Here is a 19,193-nt window from a genome sequence, read left to right on the forward strand (position 1 = left end):
GCCTGATAACAACTGGTTCTACGTGGACCCCCTTCACCACCAACACTAGTGTGCTTGATACTCCCTGCAGCACTACCTTGACTGATTCTGGCTTCTTCGTAGCAACAGACGAACCTTTCCCCACTACCACAAATGGCTTTTCATCTTCTTTTCCCAACTGTACCACTACCTTTCTACTGGTCGACTTTTCGTTTGGACTGGCACGAATCAACATTACCGTTTGTGAGGGTGTTTTAGGTTTCCCTCCTTCGTGCACTAGTTCGATCATGTGGGCCTCATGGTGCATCGGTAACAGGTTTTCATTGATGTTGGGTGCCTCTGGTGCCTGAGCCTCGATCCTATTTGTGTCAATAAGATATTGTACGGCAGTCTTCAACTTCGAACACTTCTCAGTATCATGCCCGGGAGCCCCCGAACAATATTCACAGCTTACTGAGTGGTCCAGATTTTTGGGAAGGGGATTTGGCAATTTGGGTTCAACAGGACTTAATAGGCCTAACTGCCTCAACTTGTGGAACAAAGTAGTATAGGTTTCTCCCAGCAGAGTGAATGTTCTCGACCTCTGCACCCTCTCGTTCCTGAAAGCCTAATTTCCGCGGAAGCTTGGCCCTAAAGGATTCCTGTAGGCCCTTGGTTGTGAGTATGTGCTTTGCGGAGGTGGGTATGTGTTTTGTGGAGGTGGATATATATGTTGGGGAGCCGGTGCACGCCATTGCGGGCGAACCGGAGGCTAGGTGTAAGTTTTGGCGTGATGGACGGAGAAATGTGGCTCTTGTGGTGGATAATAGGGTTGTGGAGGGTTGTATGGAGTGTGTGGATAATTTGGGTAATGGGGTCTGGGTTGGTAGCGAGGGGAAGGATCTCTGGATTTGGACCAAGTACCTGCTTCGACTGTTGCGACCTCCTCTCTCTTCTTTTCCCGAGCGCACCTCCCGTGCCACTTTGGATAGCCTGAGTTGTGGCCTTGGTCGCCGAATAACTCATTATCTTGTTGGACTTGAGTCCCTCTTCAACCATGCCACCCATTTTTAATACTTTATTGAAAGATTTACCAACTGACGTCACCAGGTGACCAAAGTAAGTTGGCTCCAACGTTTGTAAGAAGTAGTCCACCATTTCACCTTCCCTCATTGGTGGATCGACTCTTGCTGCTTGTTCTCTCGAACGGAATCCGAATTCCGTGAAGCTCTCTCCAGTCTTTTTCTCCAGTTTTAACAGTGTGAGACGGTCGGGGACGATCTCAAGGTTATACTGGAAATGACCTGCAAATGCTTGTGCTAGATCGTCCCAGGTATACCACCTGCTAGAATCCTGCCTCGTGTACCATTCTAATGCAGACCCGCTTAAACTTTGACCAAAATAAGCTAGCAGCAACTCATCCTTTCCACCTGCCCCTCTCATCTTACTGCAGAAACCTTGTAGATGCGCCATGGGATCACCATATCCCTCATATAGATCAAACTTTGGCATCTTAAAACCTGCCGGCAATTGAACATCGGGGAAGGGACACAGATATTTATAGGACACACTGACTTGGTTTGCCAATCCATGCATATTCCTGAAGGATTGCTCCAGGCTTTTCACTTTACGGAGAACTTCATCCTGCTCCGGATTCTTAGCTGGCCTCTCAGTTTCTGTCGGGAGCTGAAGGTGAGGGGTATAAGTGTATGGCTCGGGTGCTTTGAAGGTGAGTTCAGGAGGATAGTATTGATTGTCGTGAACCTGAAACACTAGTTCATCAGATGATTTTTTCAATGTGGCGAGTGGAGGTGCCACGAAAATAGGAACAGCTGGTGGAGGAGGGTTTTGTTTGGGTGGTGAAGTATTGGGCAATGGGGAAGCTCGTTGATGGACCAGTGGAAGGGTGTTCCGGAGTCCGAGCTGGTGAAAGGGTAGGAGTAGGGGGAAGTATTGGTGGTGTTTGTCCCTTAGCCCAGGCTAGGTGCATCCCAGCTATCTCTTGTCTCAACCTGTCTACTTCCTCCTTCATCATTTGTATCTCCGTCTTTTCCTCCTCAACACTTTTGTCCGAACCAGACATACTTTCCGGAATGAGCCCTTTTGATCTTGTGTGGTAATGGTAATCTGCCAGAACGTTCTAACGAGCTAACTGTTTTGAAATCTCTTTCTCTGGTATAAACAACAAACTTGTTAGCATTAGAGTTTAACACATATTGCAATTTCACATTGGGGAATGCAATGTTCCTAGGTAGTTTAACCATTTCTAACATGTTTTTGCTTCGATTGCATGCGTCATCCCGGCTTACTCTTCCTTTTTATGTCCTTTTTTCATTTATTTTATTCACAATGCCTTTTTTTTCTTTTTAGTGATGGTCGAATCTTATGTGGATTGCCTACGTATCATATCCCCGTATGAATCAGGCCGGGCATAGTTCTGCCACAAGTAAAAATAAAGACACAATTTTTTTTTTATTTTATTACCAAAATATGCTATTACAAGCTACCCATTTGAAAAAAAAAGACAAACAAAATACAGACGCCACACTATTAACATTGTTTGATATGAAAAGAGAACAGAAAGGTAGACAACAGACTCTTAAAAACAACAAGTGCAGACTTGAACTAGGGATACATTAAGGCCTTGAATTTTGGTGCCCGCGAGGAATCGTTCGGCCTTTCCGCGGGCTTTGGTGTAAGGCCTCTTTGCAAGCTTTTTAATTCCTCCATGATCCGGTGGACATAACCCATGTCTGAGGCAAAAAGGGTATCACGGGGCATTTCCTCACAGGTTAGGCACCTCGTGGTGATGTAGTGCCTAATCTCATCGATCCTACCCCTGATTCTATCCCTTTCCATACAAAGCCGTTCTATTCGTTGATTCTTTAATCCCAATACTTGAGTGTTGTCAACGAGCCGATCTTGGAACCTCTCCATTTGTTCTTCCATTCGGGCTATTCAATCATAGCAGCGCTCCCTGTCCGTTCTAGCATCTCGGGCTTGTTTAAAGACCCGATCTCTGAGAGTGGAATTTGTTTCTCTTAATATTTCAATGCTCCCTTCATAATCCCTTCTCACTTGCCATAGGTGCTTTTTCCGCGTGGCTGCACCTTTTTCCCATCTGGACCGCATTCTTGCTATGCTAGCCTCGGATCTTTCCAAGTCCTTTCAGCTTTCAATGACCTGATTCCTTAACCCTGCTATCAGCCTTTTATCGAACCGGCTTCTCCGTTGGTTATCGGCATCTATTATCACTTGTCGGTTTTGAGCTCTAAGGGAGTCATTTTTTTTTGGGCTGATTTCTTTTTGTCCCCTTCATCGGTCGCGATCTGAATTTCTCTTTCAAACTGAAGATTTGTGACTTGCTGTTTCAACTTGCCTATTGTGGCCCTGTATTCTTCTTCTTTCGCCAACCAGTCCCAATGCTCTTGTGAGGACTTGGCAAACTCTTGAAGGTGAGGTCATTTAGCCGGCCTTCCAGATGACACTTCCCCTTTGTACCAAGCCTGATATCCGGGTGAAACTTCCCCTCTTGCCCGATTCAGTACACAAGTATTTGCCTCCAAGTATTGACATTGGCTCCAAATCTGGCGGACCCTTGGTTCAGGAAACTGGCCATCGGAACTGATCTCAGTCACTTGGGTGCTCAGGTCCTCATCTTTCGGCACTATCTGACAACTCCCAAGTTGCCTCAAAACCCGATACGGCGCATAAGGTTGAATGCTCTTAAGCCCCATCAAGAGAAAATGGGGCCTAGCTGCTGGCATATATATGATTTCTTCGATCGGTAACCATCCCAGTGTCCACTGTATTTGACTGGCGTTGAGGGTCTGAAAGTATGAGGTCCATGCCGAGACTCCTTCAGGTAAGCGGACCTCATTAATTCTGGTGTAGAACTCCTCTATGCAGGTTTTCTCAGAAGATCCATGGCTCAGGAACTGGGCTCGGTGACATAGGTGTTCAGTCATCCACATTTGCAATAACAAGTTACACCCTTCGAAAAAGTTCCCTCTGGCTTTGTAGGCCGTGAGAGCTCGGAAGACATCAGATACAATCATGGGCGCAAACGTGCTGTCATCTTGAGTGAGCAAAGTACTGACGACCCCAGCTACCTTTATGTCAATATTCTCGTCTTTTCTTAGGAACACTAAAAGCCCTAAGAAGGTTATCATGAAAGCAAACAGTCTATGTTCATCCCACTATCGACGGTTACTTTTGCTGCACAACTTGTTTTCTCGCTTGTCGAATCCTCCTACGTGGCCGTATCTTTGGTATATGAAGCTCAGAGTGCAAAAACCTTTCGCCAAGTCTGGGTTATGGATCGTTCTGACTATCTTTAACGAGTCCAAAAACCGGTGCACCGCTACGGCTCTTGGAGCAACCAGTTATTTACGCCTCAACGGAACCTCAGCACTGCCGATGTACCCGGCTATTTCCTCTAAAGTCGGGGTGAGTTCAAAGTCCGAGAAGTGGAAGACATTGTGCGCCGGGTCCCAGTAAGGGACCAGTGCCCTTATAATATCCCCTCGAGGCCTGATACCCAATAAACCCGTGAGACCTTTCAGATGTTTCTTGACTTCGTCTCGCCCTTCTTTGCCTAAATCATTCCACCATAGCCGCAACTGGAGAGGGATTTTATTCATGATTGAAAAAGGTTCATTTTGAGTCGTGCTCATCCTGCACATTTATTAATGTGATTAAACAAAAGAAAATTTATTTGACTCAAAACGATTTGATTATTTTTCATAAAAGAAAGACCCGATTTTCCGAACACGACCTTTCAGCACTTCAGGGACGAAGATTTTAAGGTTGTGTGAGTCAACCAATCAAAAATCCGAAAACAATGACAGAAGTGGCCGTTTATGTAAAGTCAGCCTTCCGGCATCCCTTTCGGGAACATTCGGCTATTTCTGACAAAAACGGCATCGCCCGACTCTATGACGATTTTAAAATTTGACATTTTTTATCTATTTTTGCAAAATGGGAGGTTGGACCCGACGAGGGTTGCCTACGTATCTCACGCCCTGTGAGAATCAAACCGGCGTAGTTCGCCCAACATAAAATAAACTTGTAAACAAGACTCCTTTCTTTTGTTTTTCAAATAAATCAAACTAAAAAAGACAATTTTTTTCATTTTTTCAAAATTTCGGCAGGGTTTTGACACTACTTGGACATTGGTTTTATTTTTCTAAAAATAAGTAGTTATCTACCTACACTGCTATTTTTCTTTTTCTCTTTTTCATAATTTTTCAAAAATTCTCGATTTCAGAAGCCGGTCAGCATGCAGATCTGAAGCAAATAAATGTGCAAAACAAACAGGATGCAGCATGATGGTCTTTTTCATTTCAGGTTGCTTGTCCTAGACGGACCCAACCCCTGTGTTGAGTCCCCTAAGTCAAATGCAACATGATGCAAATAAACGTTCCTACTAGGGATCCGGCATGAAGTCAAATTATTCTAGGTTCAACTGGGTATATGTACTATACAGTGTACCTGAACGGACAACTCGAGTTGAGGAAGGAGCTCCTTTCCGGGAACCAAAAGGCCATCCGACTTAGAAACTTTCCGAGCCTCTTTTATTTCAGGATATGACACTAACAGAATAGGGGTCTCAACTAGTAAGCACATCCCCGGAGGTGAGAAGAGAAGGTTTCGGCACAGTTTATATGTACAGTTCAAATAATATCAAAGCGGTAAAAAAGCATCATTTTGCACATTTAGGCCAAAACATGTAATAAGATCAAATAATAAATAAAGCCAAATATAACAATTCATCTAAGCTCGAATTCTGAACCCTGAACTAGAGATTCTGGGTTACGTCCCCAGCGGAGTCGCCAGAGCTGTCACACCTCCTTTTTCACCCGCGCTCGCAAGGCGCAGAGGGAGTTTTTCCAATTAAAGGACAATCGAAAGGGGATTTATTATTAAAATTCAGAGTCGCCACTTGGGAGATTTATGGTTTCCTAAGTCACCGGTTTAATCCCGAATCGAGGAAAAGAATGACTCTATTTAACAATTAGCGTACCAGAAATCTGGATAAGGAATTCTATTAACCCGGGAGAAGGTGTTAGGCATTTCCGAGTTTCGTGGTTCTAGCACGGTCGCTCAACTGTCATATTCGGCCTAATTATCTAATTTTTATACAATTATGAACCTATGTGCAAATTTTAACTTTTAACCGCTTTTATAATTATCATTATTTTAAAGAGAATTACAACATCGTGAAAACGTGTCTCGAACCACGTCATATCAATTCACCCGTGGTTGTTGACACATATCGACTTAGTTGAGATTTGGATTTGGATCACATAAATATGCACCCGAGTTTAGGGAGATAACATTATTAAATACGCTCCTAAAGATACTAACGCGTTATTATTTTGGGAAGTCCGCAAAATTCGTTAAACGGCATGTCCCGAAATCTAATTATTTAAAATAACCATCTATTGAGAACCCCATAATTTGCGTATTTTATTTGGCGAGGCTCGTCTTATTTATTATTTAAAGGGCAAACCTAAAAGCAACTACGATTCTCTACTTTATTTGTCTCTAAAAAAAGAAATCCTAATTTATTCACTAAGATTATCTAGAGCCATTATAATCGGGTTACATGAGATGCACCCCCGAAATTTAGAAATTAAGCATCACAACTACGTCACGGGAACCATACCCGTAATCACAATGATTTATTAATTGCACCTAATCAACGAAACTTGATTAATAACATCTATGAATTCAACCAAATCTACCTTTCATTAATTCATTAATCACTCTCACTATTCCAATGTACTAAATTAATAATGAGATGACAAAAGACAAAATACATTCACTGTAAAAGACAAAATACATTCAAGGAAACACAATTATGATTTAAAATAACCACTTAGCATGCTAGTTCAGAATGAAAAATGATAGGCATATATCGTTTAACATGAGATTTAATCATAATATTATATTCCAATAACTCAAAATTAAATCAGTTCATTTTTTTCATATTCCAAATAAAGACAGCAATTCAAACATAGCAATTCATTTACTAAGAATACATCAACACATAAACGATAATGTCAATCACGAGAACATTTCATAAAGTCATTCATTAGACGACAAATTTAGGAGACAAAATCGCAAGAAGAAAGGAAAAGAATTAGACCTTTCATCGATTAAAAATTACAACTTAGAATACTAACCGGAAATGACCACAACGGAACAGAAACTCGGACAACAACCTCGACGTATCGGATCTCGACGAACAACGACGATCTCAACGGAAACGGAAAACTCGAACCAAGATTGCCAACGACCTCGACGGGCTGTTGGTAGTGTGGTCGACGGACTGTTCTGCGTCGTTTAACGATGGTTAGAGATGAGCTGCTCAGTTGCTGGTGGGCGACGAGGCAGCGTGAGGCTGTTGTGCGTCATGACATAAAGCAGCAGCACTGTCGAAGAAGCTGCAGCAGCAGCTGTTCGTCTGGTGGGGGTCGTTGGTAGTGTCGTCGACGGGTGGTTTGGGTGGACGACGAGGGTCGTGACTAGTCGACGCAGCAATGCTGCTGCTCGTCAATGGCGTACCACGGTCACCGCTGTTGGTTAAGGATCTGTCCGGCGTGACAGTAGGTGGGGGACGTTGGCAGTGTCGTGGTTGTTTGGAAGTTCGCCGGTGAGGATGGAGTTTGGGCAGCGTAGGGTTTTCATTAGTGCCCTCTCTGAAATGAAGAAAAAGACGTGAGTAGTATCCACATTTTTGGTCTCCAAAGTCTCTCTCTTTCAAAATCTATCTCCCTTTAATTTTGTCCGTGTATTCTCTTTTTATCTCCAAAGTCTGAAGAGGTCCCCCATGTCCGTGTCTCTTATTGTGTCCGAAGAGTCGTGACTCTTCTAATGTCTAAAGAGTCATGGCTCTTGTAATGTCTGAAGAGTCGGTGTATTTATAAGTCTAGGTTTTAGGGTAGGTTAGTAGGTATTGAGCCTAAAAATGGGTCGTTTGAACTCAAATATTATTCCTTCCCCATAACCGAGAATAAAAATACGACCTTATTTAATTAATCCTACGCAAGCAAAATAACTATCAAAATAAGACTGGCAATTAAAACAAAACTATTTTTGTAATTTTTGTTTTTTATAAAAAGATAAAATATAAAGTACTATTTTTGTATTTTTCAAATTTAGGAGAAATACATACACTAAACTTCTTTTTTTTTTTTGTATTTTATATATATATATTTTGTAACGAAATAATGTATAGAAGTCAAAAATAGTTGAAATAGCTATATTAGATTAAATAAAATATTTACGCTAAAAATGTGAAAATTCTTGGGGAGGGTCAAAAATCACACTTCTACACTTATACTTGGCGTTGATGAAATGAGGTTTCTTCTAAATTTATGTTTATATGCAAGTTATGTTTTCTTTTTAAATAAATAATGCAATTTATGCTTAAATATTATAAATGTAAGACTAAGGTTGTCATTGGATGTGTGCTTTCCTCTTTGAGCATTTTTACTCTCTTGTGATGTTGTGATGAGCTTTCTTTTACCTAATAATACTTCTTCATTTTTTTTATATGAGATGCTATTATTCTGCTTCTGATGTGTGGATTAGGGCGCATGCAGAGGCGGACCCAGGATTTGAGCAAGAGGGAGGCACCACTGTATGCTAATCACCAGCGATAAAAAAAATAATATATGTATATATATATATATATATATATATATATATATATATATATATATAGAGAGAGAGAGAGAGAGAGAGAGATTTCTTCGCAAAATGAGTACTATGGGAAGAGAAGGAATAAAATTAATTAAGTTGACTATTGTGTATTAGTACTAAATTATAAATGAAATCAAAATAAAAAAAGAAAGATAAAAGTAAAAAAAAAAAACAATTTGCTATTAAATATAAATTATATTGTACTCAAAGAATAAAAATAAAAGGAGGAGAAAAAAGCTAAAGGGGGGTTTCAAACTAACATCCTCATCACAATTGGGAATTAAAGGGCCCAAAGCAACCACTTCTCTCATTCACCTCTTTGTTTTAGAGTACACACTTAAAATATTTAAGAGGTCCCATATATATATATATATATATATATATATACAAATATATATAATATGTATATACAGGATTTATGCCGAGGCTAACGGGGTCACGTGACCCCTCAAGCCACCATGTAGGTCCGCCTCTGGGCGCATGTTAGGAGTCGCAAACAAATGCTTGTTATTTAAGTAGAGAAGAGTAGAGGAGCGGGCACATTATCTACCGATTTTCGAACGTACCTTGGTACACCAGTGACCCTCGAACATTATACTCCAACCATAACTACTAATCATGTACTACTAGCACTAGAATTTACTTCACAGCCAATCTAACAAGAGCAACGACGTCGTTTCCTAAAGCCTTTAGTAACTACCAGGAAGCAATTGGTTTTGTGAGCTAGAAGTAATTAATTAAAGTGTAGAACTAGAAAAAAGAACAACAAAACAATAGAGAGGAAAATAGGATAAGTCTTTTTTTTTGTTTTTTTGGCAATCCGCTAGGCAAGCGCCTAGAGCTAGTTTTTTATTAATAAAAGAAAAAGAAAAAAATACAACAATTCGGAAAAGTACAAATAAGGGGGGACAATAGCACCAGTATTGTTAACCATATGTCTTGGCTATATAATCACTCATCTGCGCCTTACATTGCCTTATGATGACAGCCTCATGTAGAGGATTCATGGTGTAGCTGCCGGCAAAGTCTCACGAGGGCATATAATCTCATAGCCGTGTGGATATTTTTCCAAAGGCATAGGACCAAGGCAACTCAAACCGGGCTAAACCTTACCTTACTAATCCTATTGAGGCTTTAAATAGCCTCGCCTACTAACATGCATGTAAAAAATAAGAACTGGAAAGTACGAAATATTCAATGATCATCACAGAGTTTATAATCCAAATATTCAATGATCCTATTGTAAGTCTTTGTTTTACAATGCCAGGCATGGACAATATTTATTTCTACATTAGAGAATCTATTTCAGCCATTGTAAATTTGATATTGAGTTATATATGTTCGACACTGAAGCATTATATGTTGTAGTTAAGCTAATAGAGACCTTGGATGGATTGGGCGGGTCAAATGGGCTTGGGCTTAAATTAATACCCCTACCAGAAACCATAGTGAAAATAGCACGGGCTAGCTAGTTTTCGAATTGGTAATCGAAAAATAACCAGCATTTGCAAAGTCGTAAAAAATAGCCAATATTTTGCTGTAACACGGAAAGTTCCGGCATAGTATATTGAAGATTGGTGCACTTGTGTATGAACTTCCAGCATATTATGCTGGAACTCCAACACACGGAAAGTTCCAGCATAATATATTGGAAATTGAAGCACATGTGTATGAACTTCCAACATATTATGCTGGACCAGTATATTATGCTGGAACTCTAGTATATTATGCTGGAATATTTTTCGGATTTTGAAAAGTGTTTTCGTTCATAGTTTTCTGAACTTCCAGCATATTATGAAAGTTCAAATGGGCTTGGGCTTAAATTGATACCCCTACCAGAAACCCTAGTGAAAATAGCACGGGCTAGCCAGTTTTCGAACTAGTAATCGAAAAATAGCCAGCGTTTGCAAAGTCATTGAAAAATAGTCAATATTTTGCTACAACATGGAAAGTTTCAGCATAATATACTGGAGTTTGGTGCAACTGTGTATGAACTTCCAGCATATTATACTGGAACTCCAACACATGGAAAGTTCCAGCATAATATACTGGAGATTGGAGCACATGTGTATGAACTTCCAACATATTATGCTTGGCCAATATATTATGCTGGAACTCCAGTATATTATGGTGGAATATTTTTCGGATTTTGAAAAGTGTTTCGTTCATATTTATTTTTACATGAAAAGTGGTTAAATTCGATTACTTTTGAAATTGTGGCTATTTTTCAATTACTGCTTGTAAACCTGGTTATTTTTGAATTTCACCCCTACCGGAAACCATAACGAGAAGTACACTTCCTCGTTTCATTTTACATGTTTGGACTAACTTGGCTATGCTTAGGGATGCCATTCAAAAGAGAGAAAAGTTTGTACATAGCAAAAAAGATAATTACATGCTCTTAAACTGTGGATCACTAGCCAGCAAATTCACATGACGGATGGTTTATGCAAGCTCCTCACAAGGTAAGGGTACGGTCAGCGTACACACTACCCTCTCCAAACCCCACGGTGTGGGATAATTCTGGGTAGGTTGTTATTGTTCGATGGTTTATGCAAGCATCACTCGATTATCTTACTCTTGAATTCTCTCAAACTTTCTTCCACTCGGGCAACATCAGAATCAGCTAGCTTCTTCATCTCCTCGCGGAGAGGAAAGTCAGCTTCCATTTCATCAAGAGCAGTAGACTTTTCAAAACACTTCTTAGCCAAACTCAATAGTTGCATTTGGATTGCTTTTCTTTTTGTCATTGTATCCTTCAAGCTTGCCTTCGTCTTGCTGATTGTACGTTCAAGCTTGTCATTGCAATCTTTGAGGTTGGTGTAGCATTCCTGACCTTTTGTGAGCTCATCGACGAGGATCACTTTCTTGGCAGCCTCCTTATAATACTCCTCTTGGTCCTTCTTAGCTCTACGCAAGGTTAAGAAAAGTCGCGGAAGGTTCTCTTTGAGTTTCCACAAGGCAAGCACTCTCTCAGCCGATAAATTTGGTGTTGCAGCATATGTCGATAGTGCTGCATTTAATGTTGAACAATTTTTGGGTAGAAGCAAGTCTTCAGAAGACATGGTTAGTAATCTCTCAATGTCATCTTTCACAGTGGCAAGCATTTCTGCTGACAGTGTAGACTTTTGCGTGGCGGATATCTTGTCATCTTTGGAAGAAGATTGATCAGCAGATAAACCGCGAGATTGAGCTCGTTTAATTTGTCCACTAACTCGAGCAAAGAAGTCTTCTAGATTATGAAATTTTACAGGGCAGTCTAGTGGTTCAGTAATATCAGGTGTCTTGCTTCTGGTCTTGGCTAATAATGGGGAAACTGTGCCTTCCTCACCATCCTAAACGAAAAGGCTCCCAAAGTTAGATGGAGTAATCAGACATAATGACACAAGTAATACGGAGAACTTACTTCATCATCAGAAGTGGAACACGAGGTGGAGATTACTGTATCATCAGCAGAAACTTGGATGGATGTCTTAATCCTGTCTTCATTAGCAGGAGTAGGAACGACTGATATAGAAGGTATGGTAGGAGTTGTGCCTGGTAGTGGCATATTCCTCAGGGAAGTCTTCATCTTCTGAAAAGGTGAATTTACGGTGAAGTGAAGGAATCAGGCCAATGGATCGCATTATAATCCCAGGGGGCAGCGGCTCGTTTGGGGGTGGGAATTTTTACCTTGCATAATGTTCCCGTAGGTATCTTTACACCCGTGTCATGCGAGTTCTTTTGTTGTAAGGGCTCATCTTGCTGTGCCAAAGATTGTAGTGGAATACTATCCCCTGAAAGCAATTAAGAAATGAATAAAGAGGCAATACAAGACATCAAAATGCAGAAACAGAAACCAAACAGAGAACAGGACAAGAAGCAGAGAGAGAACATTGAAAGCTATCCGAAAATCTAATAAATACAAATATATAATGGTATATGCACAAAATCCTCAACCCTTGTCAACTAATATTATGCCAGCCTTATTGAGACCCTTGGTCTTTAGCCGAGGATCTATCAGAAATAGTCTCTCTAACCTTACAGGGTAGGGGTAAGGCTGCGTACATCCTAACCTCCCCAGACCCCACTTGTGGGATTATACTGGGTGGTTGTTGTTGTTGTTATTGAGACCATTGGGTTATCATATGAAGGATACAATCAGAACAAAGTAGTTATCTATTTAGCCTCATTGACCAACATTTTCCTTCTCTATTTACAACACAATTCAAATACCTCTGGTAGTTCCTCTATCCCTAAGGATATACCAGCCAAATAGAAATCGTATGGAGTAGTTTATTCCATGAAGAAGGTTATCATACCTTTATATTTTCTCTTCATATTCTGTCCCAATTTTACTGCAGACTGAGAATTGCCATTAACACCAATGGACTTCGGAGCAGCAACTTCTTGCCTGTCAGATGGACTGAGAGGCGCAACACAGGGTGTCAGATGGACTGAGATCTTCCTGAGGACACCGATAACAGTCTTGTCCCGATTGTTGATATAAGTGGACCACCAGGAATCAAAGAACATCGTAGAGCTCGGATTAATATTAAATGGAACAAATGAGAATTTTCTTTTTAATTGGGAAAACCTTGATTCAGTTTCTTCAACATTATCTGCCTCTCTTCTGATTGAAAGATCACTGGCTGATTGGTGCACGGGAACAGCCTGAGTCATGCCAAACTGTCGAGCAAACTGATTTGGAGAATAATGTTCTACCCCACATTTGCACTTCGAGGATTCATCTAGAAGGATACTGTATGGGAGGTCTCGAGCAATAAGATAACTAGCCCAAATCTCTTTTAACTCTGTCCTATTAAGTTTTTGGAAGTAAGGATCAAGTGACCTTTTAAACCACTCAGGTCCAAACTTCCTAGAAAAAAATGGCGTGAATTGGCTGGCTGTTCTCGATGAGCATTTACGAAAGAAGTTAAAGTATTCCTTGAATGATTTATATCTCAATGCACCTTCAGTCAAGGGAAACCCACAGATCGGAGCATTACCGTAATCCAAGGTTGCGGGTCGAAATTCTGGAAAGTAAGACTGTAGCCAGAACTGCAAGATCCATAATGGACCTCTTTCATACTGAAACTTGCCATTAATGATATCAGCGCATCCATGATATAAATTAGACAAGAGAAACGGTGCCAAAGAAAGCTTTCTACCCGTAGCAAGAGCAAATGCCAGTTTTGTGCATTGCTTGATCATGTTTACAGAAGAGTCCCAAAACAGATGATCGTAGAGCCACGCAAACAGAAAAGATATATGTTCTTCCTCTGTCACAGCCATTTCTCCCTCTGACGCGTCGAGATAATTGTGGTATAATAAGGCATTATCATAAATTTTTCCATACTTGGTAAAATCACAAGTTGATCCAGCCATCCCAAGAATCACACTGACTTCCTCGCCATGCGGTCTAAGTCCAGTCAAGGCAACAATATCTAGTACTGTTGGCCCCATCATGCCAAATCTGAAGTGGAACGAGTTTGTGGAGATTGACCAATAGCACAAGGAAGCATAAACAAGGTTTTTGTCCACGGGGATAACATTTTTTGTCAACTGAATGGCATCATATATATCCGCTGATTTCCACACCTCCCGCTTGGCCTTCTCAACTCTATCTACCCAATCAATCCAATCTCTACTTGCAGAAGGCCGTGACTTCAAATACTTACCATTGAACCAATCAGGTTCCACGGAGTGTAGAAGTAGCTTCTCTCCTTCAGCTAAGGGGTAAAGAGGATAGAGGTCCGGAGGAAACGTAGTCTTAAAGCATGGACCTAATATAAAATTAGAGGATGATCCAGGAATAGGAACAAATATCTTGTCAACAATCCGCTCTTTGTTCAACTCTTGCATTTTCTTGGCCAAACTTTTCTTTGCCTGGGAAACATTATTACCTAAGCTTGCACTCTTCTCTTTCGCCATTTCAAAATGCACTGAAGCAAGTTAAGAAGAAAAAGATTGAAAACGCCTCAGGCAAAAACCTGCAGAAAGCCTGAGTTCAATCATCTGCTCACAAACTTGAATTCCTCATAAACTTTTCTTACCTTAAACAACCTGCTATTACATGCTTGTCAAGGAAAAAAATTAAATAACACAAACTGATATAGATATTTCCTTAGCACTGTGATTTAATAAGTAACCCTAAAATCTAGATTAAATTGACATAGAAAATGTGAGTGGAAGTGCTAGTGCTAGTGCTAGTGGTGACAAAATAGATAAAAGAAAACAGTTATCCATCCATATTATCCATTAAAAAAATAGGTTGGATAATGAATTTTTTAAAAACAGGTCAAATATGGATAAGAACCATATTATCCGCTTAGAAAATGGATAACCTATGGATAACTAATGAGTTTAACTTTTACGTTTGCGACGCTTCAAATTGGGGGTTCCTCAAGTTTGGGTGACTAGGAATTCTCCCAAAAGTGATCATATTCAAGAAGTCATGGATACATGGATAACCATATTATCTACCGGTTAACCTATTTTGTATCCGTATTAAATATGCGTTAGGTCAGATAATTCATCTGTTTTTGTATTATCCGTTTTCGACCCTTACCATATCCGACCCGACCCCCCCCCCCCCCGGTTTGCCACCCCTAGCTAGTGCTATCAAAGAAGTTTCCTTAATAATGGCTTTTGGTCTAAGCCATTTGTATAATCTTCAAAATTCTGAAACTCAGCAGCAGATAAATGAATTCAGCCCTTTTACCTCATTTCTTTAGGAATCTTCATCCATTTAGTTTTTGTTAAATGGTTATTCCACTATCCCAAATGCATACATGAAAATGGCCTATAGTGCTATCCATGAAACTCATTATTGGACCAAAGGGAGTCTTGTGTTAATTTTCCACTAAAATCAAGCCATAATTTTCAGAGATTTTACAAAATAACTAATTTGACAACTTCTTATAACCATTATTAACTACACTAAGATGACATTTGATGAAAAAATGAAATCTTTCATAAAAATCAGAGATAAAATAGAATTCTCTTTCAAAATTTTCATTTGTAGCATGCATCTGATGGTCTACAGATGGAAGACTTAGCCCGTTTGGCCATAAAAAAAAAATTTCACTTTTTTTTCGAATTTTTTTTACTTTTTTTCGAAATGTTTGGCCGTAAAAGTTTCACTAAGATAAATTTTGAATTTTTTTTGAAAATTTGAAAAACTCTACAAAGGCTATTTTTCAAAATTTTCACTCAAATCACTCATAAAAATTCAAAAACACCCAAAATTATATTCTATGTCCAAACATAACTCTAATTTTTAGATACCATTTTCACTTGAAAAAAAAATTCACTTTTTTCTCTGAATTTTACAATTCTTATGTCCAAACGCCCACTTAACCTTAACAAACGAATATCTTTTTGCCAATCCAAAAAAAAAAAAAAAAAAAAATTATAATAATTGGGTACTCCACCTGTTAACAAACTTTACTTTGAGAAAAATTAACTCCCTTAAGAAAGTGACATCTGTATCTAACATTAGTTAAAGCAAAAACATTCCAAATGCAGCACACCAATTTCTCAAAGTCAAAAAAGATGAGCAGATTAAGAATAAGAAATTAGGAAACAGAGATCATGGAAAAAAATTAAATTAATTAACAAATTCACAGAGTAAAAGTAGGAGAGAAGCTAAAAACTAAATTGATTGACAAACCTATAAGCTAGACAAGAGACGTTGAAGATAGTAGCTGCCAGAAAATCAGCTATCTGCTATAACATTATTATCTGAACGTGAAGAAATACGCAGAGGGGAAATAACTAATAGATGGAGTGAACGAATAGTGATTTGGTTGAGATTAAAAATATATATAGTATTCGCTCTCTGTTCCAGTTCACGTGAACCTATTTCCTTCTTGATCCGTTCCAAAAAGAATGAATCCTTTCTAAATTTGATAACAATTTAGCTTAAAGTTACAACTTTACCCTTAATGAGAATCTTTTATAACCACACAAATACTCTGACCCCCATTTGGACTTGCTTAGGATCACAAATTCCAAAAATCTTTATTTTTTTCTTAAATTTCACGCCCAATCAAATAAGTTCACATAAATTAAAACGGAGGGAGTACTACTTAAAAAAATATTTGGGAGTTTGAATTGTACTATTTGAATGTGTTTATTTGAAGGTCTATTTCAGGAATGGATGGTACGAGAACTAGTACTAATAATTACCCTCCCATTTCCAATTGGTTTGGCACCATGCACCTCTCCAAGAGCGTGGCGTGACACCCGCTAAGATAATAAATATTTTATATACATATGTTAAAAAAAATTTAAGCTAGGTTAATGGTCTGTTTGGAGAAGCGAAAAATATCAGATTATTTTAAAAAGTATTTTTTTTCAACGGAAAAGGGTCAAAAATGTATCTCAACTATTGAAAAAGGTCTAAAAATATCCTTCATCTATCCATTGGGCTAAAAATATCACTCTATCTACCTTTTTGGTTCACTTATGCCCTTTGACTTTTAGGTCAATGTTGAAGTTAAAAAATAATTATTTAAATTCCACATATAAATTGAACTAGATGCCATAACAAGAAAAAGAAAACCACGCATTAGTAAATTTGGTCTATATGTTCGCTGCAACTTCCATGGAGCTTTTGTTCCATGGAGTTTGATAGAAGTGGGCCTCTTTTTTTTAGTTGAACTTTTTGTTCGGGTCGGATTAGTGTTTGAATCGGGTTAGTAGGAAAAATTGATAGATATGGGTAGGTCTTTCTAATGGGTTGGATTTTTTAATTTTGGCCAATAAGAAGTTGCCACGTGGAATTTAAATAATTATTATTTTTAATTCAGCATTGACCTAACGGTCAAAGGGCATAAGTGAACCAAAAAGGTGGATATAGGGATATTTTTAGCCTGATAGGTGGATGAAAGATATTCTTAAACCTTTTTCAATAATTTAGGGACATTTTTAATCTTTTTTTGTTTTTTCAAAAGTACTTTTGGAGAAAAGCAGTTTGTGTTTTGCTAATTAATTTGAAAATACTTCTAAGCAGCAATTAGTATTTGGTCAATCTTTTAAAAATTGCTTCTAAGTGTATTTTTCTCAAAAGTGCTTCTAGGAGGAAGTTACTTTTTTCTGCTTCTCCAAAATTGTTTCTGCTTATACTTAAAAGTACTTTTTTGAAAGAAAAAAAAGTGTTTTCGGCTTGGAGAAGCTTGGCCAAACATACTATAAATATCTGATCTTGTCACCCACAGTCATAACTAGACAATGGTACCATAGCTGTTAGACCTTTTTGAAAGCTTTTCTCATGTGTAAAATTCAAGTTGGAATTTATCTTGAACCTTGTCTAACTTCTTATTTTCATTGTGCTTTTTATTTTCTTTTGTCTTAGTTATTTTCCTTTTCGGCTGCCTCCCAATTTTTTATTTGTCGTTTATTATTTTTTATATTGTTTTCTATTCTATTATTTTATATATAGTCTCTAGCAAGAACATTCAATATAAAGACTCCAAAACTTCAAAATTATATAAAATAAACATTCCTCTTAATCTTAAATTTATGAGTTTTCTTCTTTCAAATCCGAAAAACTTGGGTGTTAGTGGGAATTTTGGATTGAGACCAATACTTTTTTAATTTTTATTATATCATAAAAATTTATATTATTATATAATTTTTAAATATAATTGAAATCTCTTTATTGTTAAATTACGATAAAAAGTTCGTAAACATTGCTTAAAAATATGAGATTTATAGTTTTAATTTTTGGGAACTTATATTTTATTTTATTTTATACTTATGGGGCATAGTTTACCTATTGAAGATATTATTTTAAAAAGATTTCTTATTCTGATCGATATAAATTTCTTGTTGAAGATGCTATCTTACTTGTGTAAATTTATTTTTAGTATATAGAAAAAGATGTAATTTTCTAGTGAAAATATTGATTTTACTTGTGTTGTTATAATAAAGGTGTTATTCCTTATTTAAAATACTAATTACGTTTTTTTTATATATCTGAGATGTAATTTTTATATTTGCAAATAAAAAATACCTATTAGGTTAACCCGAATAAACCCAAAATACCTGAATAAATGTTCCTAAAATTCCATATTAGTCATTACATGGTATACATTAAAGAAAATTATGGCACCTGCCACCTTCAAATCCTAGATCCGCTTTTGTATCCCGCATTTGGTCGCACCCCAAGGGGTGTAATATAGCCAATTTACCATGATGCTATTATTAGTGGTTGATTCCACGGTTCATAACCGTGACCTATAGGTCATCTCGCATTCACGAAGGGTCTCACCCCAAAAGGTGTGTATGGATACTTCTACGACTCGAACCCGTGCCCTATAGGTCATCTTGTATTCACAAAGGGTCTCACCCCCAAGAAGTGTGTATGACTGATTCCATGGCTCGAACCCGTGACCAATAGGTCATCCTGCATTCACGAAGGGTCTCACCCCAAGAGGTGTGAGTGACTGATTCCACGGTTCAAATTCGTGACCAATTTCATATAGGGTCGCATCCCAAGAGGTGTGGCGTAGGTAACCTACCCTGATGCAAGCATC

At 38.5% G+C, this 19,193-nt stretch overlaps 1 protein-coding gene across 1 annotated transcript; it reads right to left on the reverse strand.

Annotated features, from left to right (window-relative positions):
* Positions 1-10,905: 10,905 nt before the first annotated feature.
* On the reverse strand, positions 10,906-16,429 carry LOC104222339 (uncharacterized). Its single transcript, XM_009773567.2, has 5 exons — positions 16,325-16,429; positions 12,972-14,642; positions 12,343-12,446; positions 12,077-12,244; positions 10,906-12,005 (listed from the first exon to the last, which is right to left on the reverse strand). Exons 2-5 carry the CDS (start codon positions 14,581-14,583, stop codon positions 11,232-11,234), a joined length of 2,658 nt encoding a protein of 885 aa, XP_009771869.1. The 5' UTR covers positions 14,584-14,642; positions 16,325-16,429; the 3' UTR covers positions 10,906-11,231.
* Positions 16,430-19,193: the final 2,764 nt, after the last annotated feature.

This window comes from Nicotiana sylvestris, chromosome 7 (assembly GCF_000393655.2).
Source record: "Nicotiana sylvestris chromosome 7, ASM39365v2, whole genome shotgun sequence".
NCBI classification, from domain to species: domain Eukaryota; kingdom Viridiplantae; phylum Streptophyta; class Magnoliopsida; order Solanales; family Solanaceae; genus Nicotiana; species Nicotiana sylvestris.

Excerpts from the sequence above, each read along its gene's own strand:
- LOC104222339 (XM_009773567.2), bottom strand. The coding sequence starts at position 14,583 with ATGGCGAAAGAGAAGAGTGCAAGCTTAGGTAATAATGTTTCCCAGGCA. Across the intron at positions 12,447-12,971 it reads TATGAAGAGAAAATATAAAG|GGGATAGTATTCCACTACAA; the intron begins GTATGATAACCT and ends AATTGCTTTCAG. Across the intron at positions 12,006-12,076 it reads GTTCCACTTCTGATGATGAA|GATGGTGAGGAAGGCACAGT; the intron begins GTAAGTTCTCCG and ends CTTTTCGTTTAG.